The sequence below is a fragment of the Pseudorasbora parva genome, chromosome 18 (assembly GCF_024679245.1).
Source record: "Pseudorasbora parva isolate DD20220531a chromosome 18, ASM2467924v1, whole genome shotgun sequence".
Lineage (NCBI taxonomy): Eukaryota > Metazoa > Chordata > Actinopteri > Cypriniformes > Gobionidae > Pseudorasbora > Pseudorasbora parva.
The window spans coordinates 5,087,842-5,112,808 of NC_090189.1; the positions used below are offsets into that span (position 1 = coordinate 5,087,842).

General features: G+C 38.1%; 1 protein-coding gene across 5 annotated transcripts; it reads right to left on the reverse strand.

Annotated features, from left to right (window-relative positions):
- Positions 1-2,801: 2,801 nt before the first annotated feature.
- Positions 2,802-22,273, reverse strand: LOC137046124 (oocyte zinc finger protein XlCOF6-like). 5 transcript variants are annotated; one of them, XR_010898896.1, is made up of 4 exons: positions 21,622-21,691; positions 7,841-7,960; positions 4,772-7,692; positions 2,802-2,917 (listed from the first exon to the last, which is right to left on the reverse strand). XR_010898896.1 is itself a non-coding variant. In XM_067423204.1 (3 exons), exons 1-3 carry the CDS (start codon positions 22,202-22,204, stop codon positions 6,278-6,280), a joined length of 1,548 nt encoding a protein of 515 aa, XP_067279305.1. In that variant the 5' UTR covers positions 22,205-22,273; the 3' UTR covers positions 3,868-6,277. The 5 variants fall into 5 exon arrangements, 4 of the variants coding, with proteins under 4 accessions (XP_067279305.1, XP_067279304.1, XP_067279307.1 ...); XM_067423204.1 differs by lacking the exons at positions 2,802-2,917; positions 21,622-21,691 and adding an exon at positions 22,192-22,273 and having other exon boundaries at positions 3,868-7,692; XM_067423203.1 differs by lacking the exon at positions 2,802-2,917 and having other exon boundaries at positions 3,868-7,692.
- Between the last annotated feature and the right edge of the window lie 2,694 nt (positions 22,274-24,967).

The window sequence follows — 24,967 nt, forward strand, 5'->3', positions numbered from 1 at the left end:
TTAGCCTCAGCGAGAGCAGTTCAAACATAAATGCACAGCATTAATAACTACTGGGACTGGCATATACATAACACTGTAATGAGAACTTTTAATAAAACATTGTCAATGCTCTGGGTTTAGTTGTGTTTGGACTGGCATATCAGGGTATTCTCACATAAATGCGTACAAATAGTACGAGTGTGCAATGTCGTGGAATGTATACGCCAAAACTCATTTTGGCGTGTCTATGGCACGCTGTTTTTCGCGTGCATATGATAGGCATTTTATGGCATATTATACATACGAACCCCCCACCCCACCACCCTAAACCTACCCAAGCGCGTGTCATATATACGCCCCACCACCCTAAACCTACCCAAGCGCGTGTCATATATACGCCTCACCACCCTAAACCTACTCAAGCGCGTGTCATATATACGCCCCACCACCCTAAACCTACCCAAGCACGTCATATATGCGTCACCACCCTAAACCTACCCAAGCGCATGTCATATATACGCCCCACCAGCCTAAACCTACTCAAGCGCGTGTCATATATACGCCCCACCAGCCTAAACCTACCCAAGCGCGTGTCATATATACGCCTCACCACCCTAAACCTACTCAAGCGCGTGTCATATATACGCCCCACCACCCTAAACCTACCCAAGCACATGTCATATATGCGTCACCACCCTAAACCTACCCAAGCGCATGTCATATATGCGTCACCACTCTAAACCTACCCAAGCGCGTGTCATATATACGCCCCACCAGCCTAAACCTACCCAAGCGCGTGTCATATATACGCCATAAAGAGCGTATCATATGCACGCGAAAAACAGCGTATCATATGCACGCCAAAATGAGTTTTGGCGTATACATTCCACGACATTGCACACTCGTACTATTTATACGCATTTATGTGTGATCGGGTTGGGCATATACATAACACTGTAATGAGAACTTTTAATAAAACATTGTCAATGCTCTGGGTTTAGTTGTGTTTCAGCGCACTGTTGTGCATGAAAGAGCATATCCACAGTGCATTTTGAACAGCAAAGTCAAGTTCACTTGTGCATTTGCGTCATTATAAGCATATACAAGTCGTAATAGTAAGTTTATGTACAACCCCAAATCAGAAAATGTTGGGACAGTTTGGAAAACGCAAATAAAAAAAGAAAGAAGTGATTTCTAAATTTAAACATTTCAATAATTTTCTCACGTATTTGTTGGCAAACTGGCGATCCTCGGCCCATCTTTGCTCCTAAAGGATTAGATCTTTCTTGGATGCTGCTTTTGTACCAAATCATGATTTCAATCACCTGTTGACATCACCTGTTTCAAATCACATCATTATTTAACCCTTTTACCTCATTACTAGCCCTAAATTGCTCCTGTCCCAACTTTTTTTGAAATGTGTTGCAGGTCTGAATGACAGGAAAGGATGCATATTTACAAATGACATGAAGTTGACCAGACAAAACATGAAATATTTTGTGTTCATATTGTCTGCAATGAAATACAAGTCAAAGTAATTTTAGAAATCACTTCTTTTTTATTTTATTTGCACATTCCATACTGTCCCAACTTTTTCTGATTTGGGGTTGTAGTATAAACATCTGCTTAATCTCATATAGGATGCGTTTCGTTAATAACCCGCAGCGCTTCATTGTACCGGTGATCCTTTTCAGTTCCAATGTGCTCTCAAACATGGGAAGCGCATCCACAGAAGTTATAGGCCTTCACTGGTGCGTGATTTTGTGCAAATATAATTTATAATATTATATTTATTTTGTATAAATATCTGATATCTGATAATATAGTTGTTAACCTTTTAAGCACTTCAGTTTGCAGGTTTTTCATTCTCTTCAGATTCAGCGCAGAAACAGCAACGTTATTTGAAACAGACCAATATTAAAGATGTTTACTATTACTGTTATATTCCCCCCCCCCCCCCCCAAAAAAAAAACGTTGAAGTGTTATTTTTAATAACTAGCACCTTTATTGTTCTTGTATTATTTTCATCAACATGGTTTGATTAAAACCATTTCCTTATTGTCCATTCGGAGGCTATATCATGCATGGCACATGCACTTTGTATATGGACACATGGACAAGTAATGCTGTCAAATAACTTGTTGGCACTATTTAGGCATTTTATTTTTTGTTAGGCAACATTTTTGGTAACATTCTACAAATAACGTTTGAAAAAATAACCCATGAAATTATATTCATATGACATGCTGAAACATATGCCCCTGTACCTGGGATGAAGACATTTCACAGGCGACGTAAGCAGAACACCTGCATGTGAACTCCTGCAGTGTTCAGGGTAACTGTTAGTGATCCGCAGGTCGCCTTTTTTTCCAACCCGCGGGCCGCTTTTATGAAATTATTAGCCCTCCCAGCACCACTGTATTTTTTTTTTTTTACAACCCGTCCTGCACCCGTGACCATTAAATAGACATACGGGGTCCGCGTGTTATGAGATGACTAGTTCAGGGCTATCATGGTTCTCATGTCAACAAATTCACGCGCACATCCCCTGATGTAGGACGACAGAGTTTACTACAGTAGTAGAGGACAGTATTTTTTATACTGTAGGGGGACCCCGAGAGCAAAAGTTGCCTAGTGCTGCTTTAAACCTTATTGTTAAGTGTTACCATTTTTTAATAAAGTAAGTTAGCCATAGGAGTGTAACATTTATTTGAAAAGTTAAGGAATCTTACACAGGGTATCTGCAGGTTACACCAAGTCAAATGTAAGACTTTTAAAGGGATAGTTCACATTGAAATTAAATTTTGATATGTTTTAGCTTACCTCATGGGTATCCGAGATGTAGGAGTATTTGTTTCCCCAGTAGTTTAAGTTTTTATCCTTTTAGGTCAAACCGTTCTTGTCTGTGCCTCACATAATGCAGGTCTATGGTCACCACCTCAAAGAGCATACACATAGAAGTCCAAATTAAACAATCCCCCATCGTAAGTACACACTAAGACACGAAACGAGCGGTTTGTGTGAGAAAACGAATAGTATTTATATCGTTTTTACCTATGTATAAACGATATAAATACTATATTTTCACCACTACGTCCGACTGATCCGAGGGCGCGCGCGCGTTTCCTGTGGTGTACAAGAGGTAAAAACGATATAAATTCTATTCGTTTTCTCACACAAACCGCTCGTTTCGTGTCTCAGGCCATCAGTGTGTATTTACGATGGGGGATTGTTTAATTTGGACTTCTCTGTGTGTGCTCTTTGAGGTGGTGACCATAGACCTGCATTATGTGAGGCACAGACAAGAACGGTTTGACCTAAAAGGATCAAAATTGAAACTACTGGGGAAACAAATACTCCTACATCTCGGATGCCCATAAGGTAAGCTAAAACACAAATTGAATTTCAAAGTGAACTAACCCTTTAAGACCTTTTTAAGACCATTATGAATTAAATTGTTTTATGGTGGTCGCTTCCATAAATTTGCGAACATTTTTATTTTTTTCATAATTAGGATGCCACATTAACCATATTATTAGGCTATGTTAGATGCACAGTAGTCACACATGGCAATTAAACAAACAAAATGCATGACTCTTGTTTGGTATTACAAAAAAAAAGCTGGTCCAGTGGTGTGCTATCTATCTTTAATAACACAATTGCTTGGGGTGGGAAATATGACCAAAATCTTACAAGTAAACCAAAGCAATAAGCAAGTAAAAAAGTTTTCAAGTAATTAAGTAGGCCTAATCAAGTAAACGGTCAGTAATAAAATATATACTTATTTAAACAATAGGACAAATAAATACAACAAAGATACATATACAAACAGTGTTTTTAGTGTAAGTGCTGTTTTCCTCGTTTGTGTTGCTATATTAGTTTGCTTTCACTTTGAGAACTTACTAATGCACAGATCCAGTACTTACTGACACGTCCCAAACTTTTTTACTCAAGTCAGGATATTGACATATACATAATGTGTGTATTTGATCGTTCAAGATTAGGCTAATGAGCCTAGAATAACACATTCAATACACTCGTGCGAGCGCTGACTGGCAGCAAACACACGCAGTCTGACATCGGAGTTCGGCTTTCACATCACTGTTATTAACTCTTTTTTAGTGTAATCGGATATATTATACTTTTATTTGGTCATTATGCAAGATGGTGAGAAAGATTTGCCTTTGCTTTCACGATCGCGGATCTAGAAGAACCATCAGCTGAAGAATAAAATCTGTTTTATGCATCTGTGGGGTACAATCAGAAAGAGGCTCGTGCCAATAACACGAAAGCTGATTGGCTGCAATGTAAGATGCATGCTGGTCTCATTTGTAGTTGTAATAGAGCGAACACTAGTTGGACTAGTGAAAGAAAAAACTACAACATCACAGAATAAACACGTGCGCAGCGGGAGGCGAGAGCATTTCAATGAGGTAGGGTTACATGGACGTAGGAAAATTAAGACCCGTTTAATATTTTTATTTAAGACCTAGCATGCAATGTTTCCGCGGATTTAAGACTTTTTAAGGCCTTACATTTTGATTTTGAAATGTAAGACTTTTTAAGACTCCGCAGAACAAAACTCAAGTCAAGAAAATTCCCAATTCACAGGGACAATGTTACGATTAAGTTCTAAATGTGTACAACTGAAAGCCTTTGATAAGTTACTTGAAGGAAATGTGTTCATTAATAGAAAATAAAAGTCTGAATAAAATTAAAAGTTAAATTATGCACAAGATGTAAATGAATATAAATACAATAGTTGCCAATAATAATAATAGTAGTGAATCACCTGGTAACCCCGTGGTTGATTTAGATGCGAGTCTCTCTATACACTGATAGCAGGTGAAAGAGCTTCTCTCCGCCCCTCTGAGTGTTTGTTGTGTTTAGATGATGAGGTTTCTGAGACCAATGGCGTTTCTCTTCCACGTCACTTTTTCATCAGATCTGAAATGAAGACATTGCATTAGACAATTCTGCTGTGACAATTTATTCAACTTAAAACACTATTTTTGTTAGCCTGACAAGCCAGACCCACATCAAGATGTTTGGTCTGGAAACTCACCATTGGCAGCTCAATCCGAGGGGCGGGATAAACGGTTGTCTTTCAAACTCCCTCTGCACGCGATAGGATAGCGCTACACCAACCGGAGCAACGACGGTGAAGGGGAGCTCGTTGACAGATTAAACATTCGCCGTATCCGGTCGGCTAAACTCCGAACACATCTTCCCTTTTTAAGAATGACTTCAGTGCCGTTCTTTGTTCTTTTCTCAGAGAAAAGCTTTACTCCAAGTCTTCCGGAGTCGCGGTCAGAGCTGATTCGAAAGACCGCCGTTCGCCAGTGTCTGTGTTTACTAGAAGCACGCAAACGCAACTCGACCGTCGTCATTATGACCCGCCCGCCGACTCTATAGCCTACACGATGTGATTGGGCCGTCCAGATTTTGAGGAACACAGCTCAGAAGGGTATTGAGAGTTCCTAGACGACACTTGCGGGCAAATTAAATTTGCTGCCGCTAGGGTGCGTCTAGATTTCTAGGCTATATTTTTGTATCATTATTACATCTATCAGTGTTGGATCTAGGATTTTTTTTTTTAAAAAGCAGACGCTACAAGTTTAATGTTCTGTAATAATCGATATAGCATAGTATTGCATTACTTTGTGTGGATATAATTGCGTTATAACACAATTCTGAGAATAAAGGTCAGAACTGTGAGAAAATGTCGCAGTTACATTGTTTATTCTGTGTTGGAAACAAGCTTTATAGAGAACAGCTTCCAGGAAATAAGATGGTTGTGTTGTGTGTATATTTGTGACAGAAGATTGAAAAAACAAACTTGCACTTTTTAGGTTTAAAAAAAGCGATTTATTAATGCACAGTTAATCCATTATTGTACATGTCTACAATCAAAACTCAACAAAAACAAAACAATAACTCATTCAAGTATGTTTTGTTCTCTTTTTCTGCTTATGTAACATGTAAGGGACTATTGACATTAATAAAGCATCATCTCTTAACAGTCAGACTGAACTGAATGTGTTCAGCATATGATGGAGATGTGAAAGACTGAATGACGTCTTTACAAGATTTACTCCACAACATCAACAAAGGACATTTTGACTTCAATTTTAAATGTAAGACAATCTTCACTAATCCTCTATTTCATTTCAACAAACTTGTCTCTCAGATGGAGTCACTATGCCTCAAGGAATACCATCTTTTGCTTTAGCAGATTATCAAATTATTTTCTTGAATGTGAATGATCTGAACATGAATTTTGCTCAATTAATTAGAGTTACACCTTCTGGCGAGGCTTTTTCTTTAGAATATTTTGTTTAGACTTTCCTCCAGTATGATATTTTCTCTCATGATAATGCAAGGATCCTACCTGAGCAAAACACTTTTCACAGTGTGAGCACTTGTACGGTTTCTCTCCAGTGTGAATTCTCTCGTGTTTTATCAAGTCACTGGACCCAGAGAAGGTTTTCCCACAGTGAGAGCACATGTGAGGTCTCACACCGGTATGAAGACGCTCATGCTCTTTTACACCTTGCTGTCGTAAAAATCTCTTTCCACAAACAGAACACACATAAGGCTTCTCATCAGAATGAACTCTATGGTGTGATCTTAAGTAAGCTACTAAAACAAATGTTTTATCACAGTGATCACAGTGAAACGGCTTCACCACAGAGTGAATGGGCAAATGATCATTGAGAGAGCCTCGGGATGTGAAACACTTTCCACACTGAGTGCATGTCAAAACTTCTTGAGTGTGTGATTTAATGTGCTCCTTTAAGTTTCCTATCCGAGTGAAACTCTTTTCACACTGAGTGCAGGAGAACAGTTTTTCTCCAGTGTGAATCCTCATGTGCACCTTTAAGTTTCCTTTATACAGGAAACTCTTTCCACACCGAGTGCATAAGAACAGTTTTTCTCCAGTGTGAATCCTCATGTGCACCTTTAAGTTTCCTTTACGCATGAAACTCTTTCTACACCGAGTGCATGAGAACAGTTTTTCTCCAGTGTGAATCCTCATGTGCTCCTTTAAGTTTCCTTTACTCATGAAACTCTTTCTACACCGAGTGCATGAGAACAGTTTTTCTCCAGTGTGAATCCTCATGTGCTCCTTTAAGTTTCCTTTACTCATGAAACTCTTTCTACACCGAGTGCATGAGAACAGTTTTTCTCCAGTGTGAATCCTCATGTGCACCTTTAAGTTTCCTTTACTCATGAAACTCTTTCTACATTGAGTGCATGAGAACAGTTTTTCTCCAGTGTGAATCCTCATGTGCTCCTTTAAGTTTCCTTTACTCATGAAACTCTTTCTACATTGAGTGCATGAGAACAGTTTTTCTCCAGTGTGAATCCTCATGTGCACCTTTAAGTTTCCTTTACTCATGAAACTCTTTCTACATTGAGTGCATGAGAACAGTTTTTCTCCAGTGTGAATCCTCATGTGCTCCTTTAAGTTTCCTTTACTCATGAAACTCTTTCTACACCGAGTGCATGAGAACAGTTTTTCTCCAGTGTGAATCCTCATGTGCACCTTTAAGTTTCCTTTACGCACAAAACACTTTCCACACTCAGAGCAGGTATGAAGTCTTTCTGGTTTAGTTTTTTTAGCTTCTTTGTGTGCAGTTCCATTTTCATTTGAGAAATGTTGAGGTTTTTGAAACCAGTGGTGTTTGTCTTCATTCACTTCCTTCAAGTCTAAGCCAAATGAGAACAGAAATATAAGTGAGCTTGTCCTTAAAAATACTTTACCCCTGAGTCTAACATATAGTTTCAGATTTTGTATGTCAGTTTTCATCTTAATGTTCCTCATCAGCCTTTAAAGACAATGTAGGAAAACACCAACCTATTTGTTCCTCTGTCTCTTCATCTTTTATACTGCAGGGTTCTTCCTTAATCTCCATCTTTACAGTAGTATGTCTGTAGTTTCTCCTGGAGTAACTCATCCTGCTTGCTTCTTCTTCTCCTGTGGGAAGATGGGAATATTCCCAGCATTTTAAACTCTCATGAACGGCTGTGGGAGCGGCTTCACTGACTGAAGGTGTGAATTGTGGTCGCTGTTGCTCATTTAGCAGATGATCATCACACTTACAATCACTCTCAATTATTCATGTTTTAAGGCAGGCGAGGATAGTTAGCAGATTGAAATGGTCCAACGGTTCAAGCCATTAGATGGTCACTATAGTCAGGTCACGCCAGGGCTCAAATTACATTTACATTAGATTTAATCATTTAGCAGACGCTTTTATCCAAAGCGACTTACAAAAAAGGGGAGAGTAATAGAAGCAACGGAACAGACAAGGCAAAAAACCTGTAAGAGCTGTAAGAAATCTCAATTAATTAGCACAATACACAACAATTTTTTTTTTTTTTTTTTTTAAGACAGACATCTACAACAAAAACTCACGTACGCAAAGTGCCGAACACTGGATTTTGATAGCTATGATAACAACCCATTAGGACTAAGGCTGTTGCCCCAGCTGTTGTCGTTAATGCAGATTCAGTGGCCCAATGGGTTGGTTTTGTATTCTAGCTAAACGCGCAGCAATAGCCATCTACAACAAAAACTCACGTACGCAATATACAGAACACTGGATTCTGATAGTTATGATAACTATGTAACATACCCGAAGGCACAAATCCGGATGAGAGACGTAGATATGATCCAGGAGTGTGCGCTTTTGGTCGTTGCTGTGATCAGTAAGTGCTATTCTGTATTGGTCAAGTGCAAATGGAAAAGATGTGTCTTAAGATGTTTTTTAAGAATGGCTACAGACTCGGCAGCACGAATTGAGATCGGCAGGTCATTCCACCAGGTGGGAACGGTCCAGGAAAATGTCCGTGAGAGTGATTTCATGCCTCTTTGGGATGGAACCACGAGGCGCCGCTCACTCGCAGAACGCAAGCTTCTGGAGGGTGTGTAAGTCTGAACAAGTGAATTTAGGTATATTGGTGCAGAGCCAGAGGTTGTTTTGTAGGCGATAACTAGTGCCTTGAATTTGATGCGAGCAGCCATTGGTAACCAGTGCAGTTTGATGAAGAGAGGCGTAACATGAGCTCTCTTCGGCTCATTAAAGACCACTCTCGCCGCTGCATTCTGGATCAGCTGCAAGGGTTTGATAGTGCATGCTGGAAGCCCAGCCAGAAGAGCATTACAATAATCCAGTCTGGAGAGAACAAGATCTTGAACCAGGAGTTGTGCAGCCTGTTCTGATAGGAAGGGTCTAATCTTTCTAATGTTGTATAAAGCAAATCTGCAGGACCGGGCTGTTGCAGTAATGTGGTCAGTGAAGTTTAACTGGTCATCAATCACAACTCCAAGGTTTCTTGCTGTCCTTGATGGAGTTATGGTCGATGAACCAAGCTGAATGGAGAAATTTTGATGAAGTGCTGGGTTGGTTGAGAAAACAAGTAATTCTGTCTTTGCAAGATTGAGTTTAAGATGATGCTCTTTCATCCAGTCAGAAATGTCTGTCAGACAGGCAGCGATACGAACACTGACTGTAGGATCATCTGGTTGAAATGAGAAGTAGAGTTGAGTTTCATCAGCATAGCAGTGATAGGAGAAGCCGTGTTTCTGAATGACAGAACCTAATGATGACATGTAGATGGAGAAGAGAAGTGGTCCAAGGACTGAGCCCTGTGGAACCCCAGTAGCTAGATGATGTGACTTAGACACGTCACCTCTCCATGACACCCTTTAGGACCTACCAGAGAGGTAAGACCTGAACCACTGGAGAGCAGATCCTGAGATCCCCGTCCTCTTAAGTGTTGACAGGAGGATCTGGTGGTTAACTGTGTCAAAAGCAGCAGACAGATCCAGCAGAATGAGCACTGAGGATTTGGAAGCTGCTTTTGCCAGTCTCAGTGCCTCAGTTACCGAGAGCAAGGCAGTCTCGGTCGAATGGCCGCTTTTGAAGCCGGATTGGTTGTTGTCTAGGAGGTTGTCCCGTTCAAGAAACATAGAGAGTTGATTGAACACAACTCGCTCAAGAGTCTTTGCAATGAAAGGCAGAAGGGATACCGGTCGGTAGTTTTCTAAAAGTGCTGGATTCAGAGAGGGTTTCTTAAGCAGTGGGGTTACCCAAGCCTGCTTAAATGCTGTGGGAAAGGTTCCCATGTGAAGAGAAGTGTTGACAATGTGAGTGAGTGCAGGAGTGATTGAAGAAGAAATAGCCTGAAGGAGGTGAGTGGGAATAGGATCAAGTGGACAGGTAGTAGGGTGATTGGAAAGGATGAGTTTAGAAATATCTGCCTCGGAGAGTGGAGAGAAGGATGGAAACGTGTTCGTGTTAGTTGTTGAGATGTGCGTGTCAGTTTGTGATGAGGAGAACTGTTTGCTAATGAGAGCTGTAATGTTGGTGAAAAATGATGCAAAGTCATCAGCTGTAAGAGTTGATGAAGGAGGGGGAGGAGGAGGACAAAGGAGAGAGGAGAATGTTTTAAAGAGTTGGCAAGAGTCAGAGCAATTGTTGATTTTGTTGTGGTAGTATGTTGTTTTAGCAGTGGAGACATTTGTAGAGAAAGAAGAGACTGATAAAAGGCAAGGTCAGTATTGTTTTTAGATTTCTGCCAAAATTAGTGCTGGGCGGTATACCGGTTCAATGAATACCAGTATTTATTTTTTTTATAATATGAATGTTGATAATACCACAATACTAGGTAGGCTATATGTCTTCAAAATGTGCAATATATCTTCAATTTGTGCGCGTGCATATGCGTTTCTGCTGTGTGCGTTTTCTATGCCTTTGCACGCCAGAAGCGTGTCTGACGCGGCGCTGCTGCTATGGGTGACGTACAGGTAGTGTTGTCACGACACCAAAATTATGACTTCGATACGATACCAGCCTCGATAAAAAACAGATAATATGAATAATATGACAACATAACTTATTATTCATTGTTTTATTTTTTTACTAAAAATTCACTTGGCCAGCATTTTCCTGCTCTGGTTTTTGACCATTCCCTTGTCTTATTGCTATAATAACTACATGCCAGTGTGAACATCCTTACAGAGATCATCATTATCAATCATGTTATCTTTCACTAACCTTTCACATCTCAACAGGTTGGGAAGACCAACATCTTAATCTTGTGTTTATTATACGAGTAATTAAATATTGCTTAAATGTAATCTCATAATTATGCTATAGATTTTTAATTGTATCTGTTCTTAAAAATAAGCAAAAAATGCAAATTACAAACAATATGGCAAAAACAGTGCTTTATTTTTTAGCTACATTAGGTCTATTTAACAGTGGCAAGTCAAGAGAGAAATTAAATAATCAAATATAAAACTGCTTACTTCTTCACCCTATAATTTAACTAGCCTATACACTGATTCTTAATAAATATATTTGAGTTATTTAGCCAAGCATGTGGTGGTTTTCTCTTTTTCATTGTCTGCTTAACGTTAACATTAATCACACAGAATATTAGGTCTGGCTTAAGACCTGCACGGATCTAATTACCACAGCTGTAGGCTACACATTCACACAAGACATATCCGACTGTGTTAACCTGAATACTCGCCAGATTGTGCATTTTTACATATTTTTGATTATTCAAACCCAAATAATAATCTGCGAAAGAACTGAATGGCGATCACGTTTGTTGTCTGAAAGGCGTGTGCGCGCACTTCAGGTCAGAGTCCGGTAGTGCGAACACGTCCGCGCATTTTCTTCTCATGCGTGCATATTTCTGTTGCCTACTTTGTCATGCGTTGCGCGTATATATATAACTCTTCTACTTGCAATGTTTAGTGAATGCGATACTTTTCCAGTACCGGTATATCATGCAACACTACGTACAGGGAAGCCCTATAGCCTACTTCATGTTAAACATAAATATATAGACTACTGATACAGCAAAGACATACCGAATGCTACCGAATATTTTGTTCTGTAAAAGGTATACATTTCAAAATCGATAATTATGTTTTTTTTTTTTTTATTACAATTAGGCCTATATATGCATTTATGTTAACCTACAGACTTTCAAACATCAAAATGTCATTTATTAATATGCATCCATGTCTATTTTGCCTGGAAACGCTACCAACACTGCGTGTCACTGCAGTTCTCAAGCATGCATGCGCTCTCAGCTCGAGCCGCTCCTGAGTGTCATGCAGGCGGTGTGCAAGCTCTAACCTGTTAACCGAAATAAAAACGAACACGCCACGAAAACACCCGCTCTGAGAGGACTGACATTGCTGGGATGCACAGGTAAGTTACCTCCACGCTAACTGTTATGGTCCTATTTATTCTTCTTTTTCATTATCATTATTATACTTTATTAGTAATATTATGAATAATCATTATATATTTATTATATTATTATCAGTATGTTTATTGATTGTGGTTTGATTTTTTTCTGAGCGTGAGCTCGCCCCTGTACACCTATTGCTCGTTTGTTAATGATGTTTGGAGTTGGATATATGAGGGGAGAAAGAGAGGAGACGGGAGAGGACCTGAGTGCGTGCTGTCGTGTGATTCTGGCCGCCTGACCGAACCCTGTCACTGGATGAAACATCGTGGTGACAGCCTGTGTTCCTATGGGCTTTGTGTGCATCCTGACATCGTGGTAGCTTACCATCTGTGACATTTGTCTTCAGGGTTTTTCCTACAAAGCAAATTTTTGTTCCGCCAAAGCCTTATTTGATGAGTTATTGTGATTTATTAATTGATGTAGATCTCTCTGCTTGTTCTGACACTCAGTTAACGTGTGCCCTCGTTAACTGAGTGAAGGAGAACGAGCAGAGAGCCCACACACACTCTCTGTCTTCAAAACCATCACCATTCTCTCTATTTCTCACTCGCGCAAATCAAAATCAACAGAACTGACAAAATGGTAAAAGGTCGGAAGACTGAATCCGTGCGCCACGTGGGGTCACAAAGCAGACAGCCACGCCTCTACTATCACGGCGGGGGATTTTTTATTTGTATTTTTTTTTATTCGAATATAAATTTTCACCTTCGAAATTCGTTTTTTTCAAACTATTTGAATATATATTTGAATTTAGAATATTCGTTGACAGCCCTATATTGTAATATTCATGCGTCTGTAATGAGTGTGTTGCAGGTCTGTGTTTTATTGTTTGTCTCCCCACAGCATCATTTAGCCCCGTTTCCACCAAAATTACCCGGAACAATTTGTACCAGGAACTTTTTTACAGGAACTTTTCTCCCCCCCCCCCAGACCTGCAGCTGTCTGCGTTTCCACCGCGATCTAAAGTTCCGAGAAGATTAGGCAGATTAGTCCGGTGATGTAGGACTGCGCGCGACTGCTCCTCCAAGTCAGTGACGGACAGTAGGGCTGTCACTTCTTATTCGATATTCGAATATGCATTCGAAGATGACGAGAAATATACGTAATCGAACTATAAATAAACTCTCCGTTTTTTAAAGTGCCATGTAGCGCAATATTTTACTGTCGGTGCGTTTACATGGAGCACTGTATTCGGTTTAAAAGTCCAATCTAAAGGAAAATGCTCCATATAAACACCTCAATCGTAATAAAAATGCCCAAACTGAATGAAATTTTAATCGTTTTGAGATGGGTGGATAGACCTCATGAATCGATCAAACGAAACATTTCACCATGTAAACGACCTGACCGGATTACTTTTGAGTGTGCGCCGTCCTTATGTGACATACACAGCGCGCGCCTTCACCACTAAAGAGGTCACGTCGCGCTCATGCACTAAGCATGTTGACAAGAGAGGAAAATAAATTTTTCTGAGGGATAAACTTTATTTCATAAGAAGTTGTGAAAATAATGTTGTCATAATGACACTGTCCCTAAGCCTATATAAGCAAACAATCAACTACTTCAACTGCGCCTGACATTAGAATTTATTTTTTCTGAGATGATTATTACACTTTACAACAAATGAATAGCATTATAAAACCGTATAAGTCCTGGTGTATATATTCGAATGCATTGCTTGATATTTGATATCCGTTCGAATTAGATTTTTTTCAAAAATGACAGCCCTAACGGAGAGTAATCATTTTTGTGTGTACCGATTTAAAAGATTTAGTGGACTGTTTACATGAGACGTTATCTAAACCGATCTGGTGTTTACATGTGATGACTTTCAATCGCAATCATTTTGTGACATGCAGTTTGTCTGCCGCACCAAAAATGTCAACGCTGTTTTCTCCAGCAGCTGGAATGTGTTAACTGTAGCCATAGCAACTCTTAACGGCCACCAGGACTAATACAGTATTATATAAGCTATTTATTTGTTGTAAAGTGTAATAATCATCTCAGAAAAAAAAAAATTCTTCTGTCAGGCGCAGTTAAAGTAAAAACTGCCTGGGGCAATATACGCTGTGTCATTATTCCAACATTATCTTCACAACTTACGAAATAAAATGTTAACCCCTCAGAAAAATGAACTTTCCTCTCTTGTCAACATGAGCGCGGCGCACGCCGTCACGTAACGTAAGGACGCACACTTAAAAGTAATCGGTCAGGTCGTTTACATGGTGAAAAAAAATTAATAACAAATATATGGAAGAGATTCTAGCTGTGCTGCTTTTGCTGGTTATGTATAGGTTTACGAGGTTATTAACAACGACAGAAAAGAGCACTAATATGCAGATTCAGCAGCATATTCAGAAAGCTTGTAAAGCTAGATTTAAAATGACAATGTATATTATTATCAGCTATTACGGACATTGCACGTGAGATGGCTGAACCGAACTTTGCTATCAGACAGAGCGCAAGACTGATATTTACTGAACGCAGACCGAACCTCGCAAAAGACTTTTAAAAATGCAGAGTTGAAATAAAATGCTGCGTGAGCTAAACCAATCAGCATGTTCAGCGCCCAAGTCCCGCCCTCAAAAGTTCCTGAACTTTGAAAAAGTACTACCTCGCGAGCAGGGCCGTTTGGAGGGGGAAATATTTACCCGGAACTTCATTTAGACCCTGGTTCCTGCGGTCTAAACACACCGAGTACCACCCAAAGTTCCTGTGGTGGAAACGGGGCTTTTGTGGGGTTTGGCAAACTCAGTATTAATTCTGGTGTGGAATTTTTCTACAACATTCACTCATGACAGTAAAATAGGGCATTCTAGGAAATCTACTGCAGTATTTCCTCTCTCAATCACTACAAAATGTGGTTAACACCTGGTCATGCATAGAAAAAAAAAATACTGTCCTATACTGTGAAACCGATATAATTTGGTATATAATATAACCGCGACAACACCGGTAATCACTGGCGAGGGCTTTTAAATCGGTAATTCTAAACTGAAAGTAAAATGCGCACGGCTGCTCTGGCATTCAAAACAGTGTAGAGAAGTGCAAGTGTTTTAAATGAAAATCTTCCATAAAAAGAAAGATCGACAGTGTTGCAGTTTGAACTAATAACAGTGAATCACCTGGCAACCTCGTGGTTAATTTAGATGAGAGTCTCTCTCCACACTGAGCAGTAAAAGAACACCCCCCCCCCCTCTCTCTCTCTCTCTCTCACCAAAGGCGTTTCTCTTCCACTTCACCGTTTCATCACGTCTAAAATGAAGACAATGTAGGGCCCTATAATTTCCGCGATCACGGAATCGCGGACGGAATCGCGGAATTGGCGTATTAACGCAGAATCTGCATATAAACGCGGAATCTGGTTTTAACGCAGATTTCCCCGGAATTGTACATATTTGTAATGAAATTCTGTGTCATGTGGGTGGAGAACGTATGTCTGAGGAAAGTGCAGACCGGGGGAAGCAACCCCTCCCGTCATTTCAGCTCGCCCTTCAAAACAATGAAAGTACGGCGAAGTTGGTCTTCACGGCTCTGCTTTCGGGAGCGAAAAAGTTAAGAAACTCGACGCTAACGGCGGTTTCACACTGCACGCGCAAGCTTTGCGTATGGAGAGTGGGAGCCGCGCGCTCGTTGTGCTCAGGCAGTATTGGTCGCGCGTGCAGCTGAACCGCGGCTCGTGTATTGCACAGACAGACAAATATTGTCCATTCTGTCAGATATTCCGGTGTTCTGCTCGACCCGTCATCTCGTGCTTTGATTTATAATGGGCACATTAGGCAGCAATGCATATCTGCTGCAAATGCGACCGGTTTCCCCCTCTGTTCCAAACATATGCATTTAACATGCTGTATATGGGTAGTTTACATGATAAAAGTAACCTTAAAGTTAAGATAAGCATCTAGTTTTAATCATTTAAAGGGGCCTTTGAAGTTGGGGGAAAACTTAAGGCAGTGTTGTGTTTTCGTGTATTTTTATTTTTCACAGCTCTGGATATCATAATGGTGATTGTTAAACACACTGAACAATTCACTACATGACTTCAAGGTGAAATGTGTTATTTTTTCATGTTAATTTTCCGCTTTAAATGTTTTACTTAATAGTACTGTATTTAAAAGATGATTTATGATTTTTTTTTTTGAGTTCTTTTTTTATTTTTTTTACTTGAAAGAAAAAGCTAATGGAGCACTTTCATTTTAACTTATATAAACTACTATAATGTACTTTACCGGAAAGTTTAAAGCTAATAACCATTAATATTTGAAGTACTTGAAGTGAAGGGTTTATGTTGCATCATATTTGTCCTAAAAAGTAAATGTGATGTTTGTTACCACAATAAATTTAAGGTCATTCCTATTTTTTGTTTTATGTTCTATTATATTAAAGGGGTACTTCAGCGCTGGGAAGATGAAACTGTATTTAAACTGGGTCATCAATGCAGTAGAAATATGAAATTATTTTTGAATTTGGTGTCTTCTAGACTGAGAAAAGACAGAAAATGTATTATTGTCTCATGGGGATGAAAGACTACAATTCCCAGAATGCTTCGCTGCCCTGTGACGCCATTCCAATAGCCACCAACTTCATTACTGTGACTGAGTTGTTGGAGAAGACACTACAATTAAAAACTGAACGTGTCTGTTCAATATCATGAGTGAGTCACCGCGTGATTATCACAGCACTGAGCACTAACTGCACGAGTGATGAGAGCTGAGGTAATCGCGACTACACTCGCGGCATACATTCACAACGCGAGTTCAGTCTGGCGCGTTTCAGTTCATGCCTTTGCAAGCTTAACTTTCATAGAAATTAATTTGAGAAGTTAAAAGACTTACATTACTCACCATAGCTCCGTTTAAATGAGTGCCTGTAGCTGAGCTGAGCTCTCCCCAAGGTTATTATAGTTTTGCTTTTTGAAATTAGTTTTTATTTTATTATCGTTTTCAATTTTGCTACAAATTTCAGTTTAGTTTTAGTTCGTTTTACAAATGGTTTTGCTAGTTTTAGTTTAGTTTTTATTTTGCAAATACATTTCTATTTAGTTTTTATTTATTTATTTTCAGTTTTAGTTTTAGTAATTATAGTTTAGCAGAGTTACCATAATGAAGTGTAGAGTTTAATCTTACTAAACATCCTTAAGTAAAAAACTTGATAAACGAGCATTATTGTTTATACCCAGGACGGTCTAACAAAACATGCATAAAGTTGGGTCTTCACCTTTGAGCAAAAAAGCTTGAGTCAAACTATGACCTATACAAACAACGATCTGGAGATTAAAAATGAAATAAATTATATTTTGATATTAAAAAATTATATTTGATATTTTTGACATAAAATATAAAAGTAAAAATTATAAATTCCAGACAAACTTATTCATACCGAAGATGAAATATTGTTAAACAATTAAAAGCTTATTTTAATTTCTTCAGTAGTACAATGTAGGCTAGCAGTGTAAGACCACAGCTAAAGTCATCTGAATACAGCCAACACACACTGTTGTGCTCTGTGTGTGTGTGTGTGTGTGTGTGTGTGTGTGTGTGTGTGTGTGTGTGTGTGTGTGTTGTGCTATAATTGTAAAGGGGACCAATGTCCTCACTTATCTAGTAAAATATTATGATAACTGACTAGTGAGGACATTTGACTGGTCCTCAATAGTTAAAAAGGCTTATAAATCGGCAAAAACAAGTTTTTATTTAAATCTATTGTTTTGCACGTTCTTGGGATGGGTAGGTTTGGGGAGAGGGATTGGGTTAGGGGATATAAAATATCATTAACCTGATATAAAATCAATGGAAGTCCATGCAATGTCCTCACTTATATAGTGAAACAAACGTGTGTGCATGTGTGTCCTGGTATTCCCTACTTTGTGGGGAAATGTCTCCACACAGATAATAATATTATTAGTAGTAAATGATTATGATAACACCTTTGAGCCTGTCAATATTATGCAAACATGAAATCTCAAACGGACAGTAGGCTAGTACTTGCTACTATAGTTGCTGACTTTTGCGCCTGCGTCTCTCGTCGCGTAAGAAACGGCATTCTAAAACAGTGAGCTTAAGTTAAAAGAAGTTCAACGTGCATCTCATTACCTTGTGTTATTTCACATTTCACTGCCACGGACGCATTGATTCTTTGTGAACTGCCGTTTAGGACTAGCGATGTGTTGCCTGTCTGCACGCGTCCGTCACAGGACAGCGGTTAATCTCCTCCTCAGATCACTTCACGCGCACTAGCGCGATATACAGACACTCCCTCAACCGCCACAGTCAGATTTTCCACCACATTAAATAGGGCTTATTAATAACGAAAACGAATATTTATTTTTGCTAATTATTATGTTATTTCAGTTAGTTTTTTAGTAAGAGTAGTTAGTTTCGTTTAGTTTTAGTTTTTTATTTATTCAGATTTTTTAATTTTATTTCAGTTTACGACAATGTTTTTTGACCAATAGTTTAGGCTTAGTTTCAGTTTTCGTTTACGAAAATAACCTTGGCTCTCCCTGCAAGCTGAGCATGATCTCCATCCCCCAAGCGCAGATTCAAAACATGCGGAAATGGCTCCCTCTGCTGGCTGTAGTCTTTAGCCTTTGGCCAAACATTCCTCCTATGATGCAAAAATCGTCAATTTGCATCATAGGAGGATTTTTTCCAGAAATAAAATGCATAAATCTCTTGTCTCAGGGAGATATGAGGGGAAAGCACAATAATTTGAATATACTTAAGGGTTTCTACTGATACAAAGCCATCTGCTAATCGCTGAAGTAACCCTTTAACATTAAAAGCACACTCTTTTTTCACCAAATAACAGTAAAGGGTAAAAAAAAACTGAATTGCCAAACATTTTAACGGAAAAAACGGAATTTGGGAGAAAATAAAATGGAATTTGGGAAGAAAAAAAAAAGGATTTTATAGGGCCCTAACAATGCATAACACAATTTGTGACATTATTTAACTTAAAACACTTTCTTGTTGTACAATTATTACACCTATCTGTGTTGGATCTAGTTTTTTTTTTTTTTAAGCAGGTGTAGGTCTGCACAAATAAATTTTAAATGTTAAAAACAATGTTTGACATGCTCTGAAATAGTTTTTCAATTGCTTTAAAGCAGATTAATGGGTAAAGTCGGATTACACAGTATTCAGCACAAACAAGGCTACAGTAATATGTGAGCAGCATGTATATAAAAGTTTGTAGTTGAGAAAATAATGTTTATGCATAGTTTTTCAAAAAAATATTTAAATGTTAAATCACTGAAATAAGGCCATCTAACACACTTTAAACATTTGTTCACAAGGCTTTTCAGAACTGGATGTTGTTGCCTAGAGTTTTTCTTCTTCACAGTGTGAAACCTATTCTGATCACTCATTCATGAAATGGTTGTATGTGGGGAGGGTTTGGATCATCATGAATATTCACATCTGAGGCGTAAACATATCCTTCCCTATATCAATGAGGAATGTGACAGGGAACTGAAATGAATGTGAGATTTAAGGATTGAATTATTGCTTTGAAATTGTTGTTTGTAGCTTAGTCACAAAATCACCTTTAATTTAAAAGAAGCAATCTGACTATAAATTGTCTTTAAATAAAGACTTTAGACCTACAGTACCGTTCAAAAGTTTAAGATGTGAAACATTTTTAAATGTCTTTTCTGCTCACCAAGGCTGGATTTATTAGATCCAATATAGTAAAAACAATGTTGTGAAATATTTTTAAAAAATAAATGTTTTTAAAATAAATAAATCAAAATAAATGTTTTTTAAGTGAATTTATAGTAAAATATAATTTATTCATCATTACTCCGGTCTTCAGTGTCACATGATCCTTCAAAAATCATTCTCATATGAGGATTTGATATACATGCTCAACAAACATTTCTTATTATTATGAATGTTAAAAACAAGTGTAATTTTTTCAGGATTATTTGATAAATCATAGATTTAACCCAGAGGGATATATCTTTGATTAACAGAAAATTCAAAAAGAATAACATTTATCTGAAATAAGTTTTTTTTTACATTATAAATGTCTTTACTGCTTCTTTTTTTTTATAAATATAAGGCATCTTTGTGAATAAAAGTATTACTTTCAATAGATTTCTATTTCAGATAAATGCTCTAGTTTTGACATTTCTAATTATCAAAAAAAAAATCCTAAAAAGCAGGTTGTACACAGATGTTTTCAAAATTCATAAGAAGAAATGTTTCTTGAGCCGCAAATTACAATGATTTCTGAAGGATCATGTGAAACTGAAGAACATATTGAATGCGTTATAAATAAATTGCGGAATAAATTGCATTTAAAAATATATCAAAACAGAAGAGATGGCTGACCGCACACTGAATCCAAGAGAGACTAAAAGTCTAGGAAACTACATCATTTTTATTTTTTATAAATAAAACCATGCAAACCACGGCACCATGCAATTGAAATAAAAATGATGTAGTTTCCTAGACTTTCAGTCTCTTTTGGATTCAGTGTGCGGTCAGCCATCTCTTCTGTTTTGCTTAAGTCTACCCTTCTGTGGCTCTACGCACCTGAAAAGAAGAACAATTATATTTCCTACTGAAGAGCGCAACAACCTTCTTTGATTTAAAAATATATCCAAATAGAAAACGTATTTTCTTTCGGCAGTTCCCTTCAGGGGTCGCCACAGCGAATCATCTGCCTCCATCTATTCCTATCCTCTGTATTTTCTTCTCTTAGACTACTTTCATGTCCTCCTTCACTACATCCATAAACCTCCTCTTTTGTCTTCCTCTAGACCTCCTGCCTTGCAGCTCTTAATTCAGCATCCTTTTATCGATATATTCACTCTATAGTTTCATATCAAAATAGAAAACAATCATTTTACATTATAAAAAACACTTCACAAAATTACTGTGTTCGCTTTATTTGGAGCAAATAAATGCTGCCTTTTTAAGCAAAATAACTTTCTTTGAAAACTTTTCGAACACATTCTCCCTCTCTTGAAAGATTTGCGCACGTCTCTGTCTCCTCAGGACCATCACAAGCCTCTACTGGCAACTCCTAACCACTTGAGACACCTCTCGAGCTGTCTTAAATAACTGGGAGAATAAGAACGATTCTTAGCTTTAAGAAATTTGATAACTTGCTTTTATACTTAAGTTTGAAAGGAGTAAATTTCATGAATTCTCAGCACCTAAGACTAAAACAGCACTTTGAGAAGCTTGATACATACGGACCCTGGTGTCAACACTTCAGCATCGCGGATTCGCGGTCTAGTTTAGACGAAGACCGACACCCTGTGGTGAAAATGTTTACCAGCAGAGCTTTCTCAGGTCGGCTTGGGTGGATCAAAACTTCATTTTCCGTTGAATTTGGAAAATTATGTACCTAGGAATCTCATCAGAAAGTCTATCCTCAACGTCCGATTCCACTGTCGCGTTTCCTCTCAAAATGGCGGAAAGGTGCAGGATGCCTTCTGGGGGCGGGGCGCGGTGTCATGACAACGTCTCAGTCTCTCGTGAACGCATGAACGCCAGTTAGTTTGTTAAGTTTTAAATAATATTTTTTTTTTAGCAAAACTGCATCACTTCGCTTCCGAAGGCCTTTATTAACCGCGTGGAGAAGTTATATGATGGAATTGTGTCCTTTTATGGACTTCAAAACAAATCAGAAGACCAAGGACATTTTTAATATAACTTTAATATAATCTATGATGACTTTTCAACCAAAACCTTTTTAAGACACCCTTGCGTAACGTGAGATAACTATAATTTTTAACAGAAAGGCACAACGACAACGTTTGTGTTACCTTGATCTACTAACAAACACTCACGTGTGTGTTTAAAGACCAACCGCTCGCTCTTATTGTAGCAGAAAGCTGGTCAGTTCAGCAGCGTTAAGTTAAAGAGCACAACTTTATCATTCAACTCAAATTAGCACAATATTTTAGACACTTACGTGTAATTCTCATCCTCGGCAGTGCGCTGTTTGTTTATGCGCGGGCTTTTCTTCTTGTGATTGGCGGCTGGCAAACCCGCTTATAGTGCATTACCGCCGCTTACTGAACTAGAGCATCAATAATCTCTTTCTTCTCCTTTTCCTTTTTATTGGAGATATAAATATAGGCTAGTTTCAACCAATTATCTTAACAAGCAACGATGACAGTATAAAGTTATAATAAGAAAACGGTGGGAAGTAAATAATAATTATTATTAATAATTAATAATATAATAATAATAATAAATAAAAAACAGAGGCAAGAAGTAAAGTTATATTATTTTTAACAAATCATTGTATAGTTCCACGAGTTTGAATTTTTTTGTGTCGTTATTCATTTTTTTGTGTCCTAATTAAGTTCAAGTCACAAAGGAAATTATTCAATTTGGGTATTAATGATGAAAATTTACAATCATGAATATAGTATTTTGCCATCAAGAAACATACATTCCCAATGTACTCTATACTATGATTACAATGAGAAAAATAACACATGGTAAAATCAATGACAAAACTGGATTTTGAAACAAGAAATTTTGACAAATCACACCAGAATTCTTTGATAAGGAGGCACTTCAAGAAAAGATGATCAACTGACCCAGTACTGGAATTACAAAAGTTACAATTCAAATTAACATTAGCAAATTTAGATGTAATTTCGTTAGTTGGGTAAATTTTATGTAGAATTTTTAAATGTAATTCTTTAACTTTATTTGGTACACAACATTGGTATTAACCATGTTTTTTTTTTTTTTTTTCCAATTTATCTTATCTATTAAAGAATTCCACACAAAAAAAAATAAAAATTCTTAACTGAAACACATTTCTTATAGACGTATTACTACATTTTGGGTAGTGAACGCTCTTGTCTTCAATCAGAAAATTCTGTTCAAACCTCGTCAAAAGCTAAATGACATCTTATTAAATGGCCAAGTCCTTTCGGAATAGCTTTTACCAATGTGAAAAATTCTCTATGTACAACAGGGAAATTTAATTTGGACATGAACTCATAAGAATAAATATTCCCTTGAGGATCTAGGATATCACAGAGATAATCAATGCCCTTTTCATGCCAATTTTCAAGGAAAATAGACTTGTTTACCAAAATGTCCTCATTATTCTAGCTAAATTGTGAACAAAGTTTCCACACCAGAAGAGCTTGTCCATGTAATTTAGAAAGTTTTATTAGAAGAAGAGAAGTTGCAAGTTAGCAGAAAATTAAGCCCTCCAAACCTTTACAAATATTGTGATGGATAAATTGCCAAATTGAGTCTGGTGAACTCTTTACCCAGTTCACTTTGAAAGTATTATTAATAGCAAACAAATCAAGCATGTCAGCCTCCATCAGCTTTTTACCACATAAAACCTGTTTTTTTCTTTTCTTCAAATGTTGATGTTTGTTTTTCCCAACAAAAAATAAATAATAATTTGAACATTAACCTACTGATTTGTTTACAGATATTATTATGGACAAATAGTGAAAGGGATGGATATATAAAGCGAGAAAGACCATCAGCTTTTATTAAGAGAATTTAACCAAGAAGTGATAGATCTCTTTGAAGCCAATTCGTAAATATTACTTTTGTCTTTTTTAACTATAGGAAGAAAATTAATTTCTTGCCTAAGAGTAATTCTCTTTTTTAGATTTATAGATTCCAAGATATTTCACACCGTCTTTACATTTAATCATTTAGCAGACGCTTTTATCCAAAGCGGGGATAAAAAGGGGAGAGCAATAGAAGCGACGAAGCAAGAGCTGTAAGAATTCGCAGTTAATCGAGCACAGTACACAACATTTTTTTTTGACAAACAATTTGAAAATTTAATTGGAGCGTTAAGTGCTATTCTTTATTGGTCAGGTGAAATTGGAAAAGATGTGTCTTGAGATGTTTTTTTTAAAATGGCTACAGACACGGCAGCACGAATTGAGGTCGGCAGGTCATGCCACCAGGTGGGAACGGTCCAGGAAAATGTCCGAACCCGTACGGGTCCCGGGTCCACGGGTCTCGGGTGCTCCGTGGAGACCTCTACGGCAAAACATCTTTCCCATCGACAAATGCCTTGAAGCGGTCCTCTGTTCCTCTTTTAAAATAATGCGCTGTCGATATCCTCTGAAACAGACGCGATGGCGGGAATCTACACATCTCAGTTCTTCAACCCAAGCGCTCTTTGATGACGTGGCTGATTACGTTTCTGGTGATAATCTGTCAATCATCGCCCTGACAATGTGATTGGTCTGAACAGTTTCTGTTCGGGCATAATAACTCCTCTACGGATCGAGTCCAGACCGAACGTCCAGACCAAGCCTGCAGTCTCCCTCCCATTTACTGAAGCTTTCGCGCCTCGATCGCCCCCCCCGGTGACCGGTCCCAGTATAGCCGCCCCTCTGTGTTTTCTAATGGACGCGAGGCAAACTAAATAATAAAATTACACTTCAAAAATGTTTCCCCAAAGTTAGTTTGTCACTGAAGGCAGTTATCATCACGATGATTTCATTTCAGGTGTTCGTTTTAAAAATAAGTTTACTTTGAGTTAGTTATTTGATGCTATAAAAACGGGGGGTGTGACGTCATGATTGACAGCTGAGACTGGCGTCTTCTCTGAGTGAAGTTGTCACTGAGGCACTAACGGACTTTTTTCGAAATTTTTGGGAGCAGATTAGAGCTTTAGCTTTAATTTCTACATTTCCATAACTGTTTATTTCACACCAACATTATTTATTGTCCTGCATCTGCGA

Excerpts from the sequence above, each read along its gene's own strand:
- LOC137046124 (XM_067423204.1), bottom strand. Across the intron at positions 7,693-7,840 it reads AGAGACAGAGGAACAAATAG|ACTTGAAGGAAGTGAATGAA; the intron begins GTTGGTGTTTTC and ends CATTTGGCTTAG.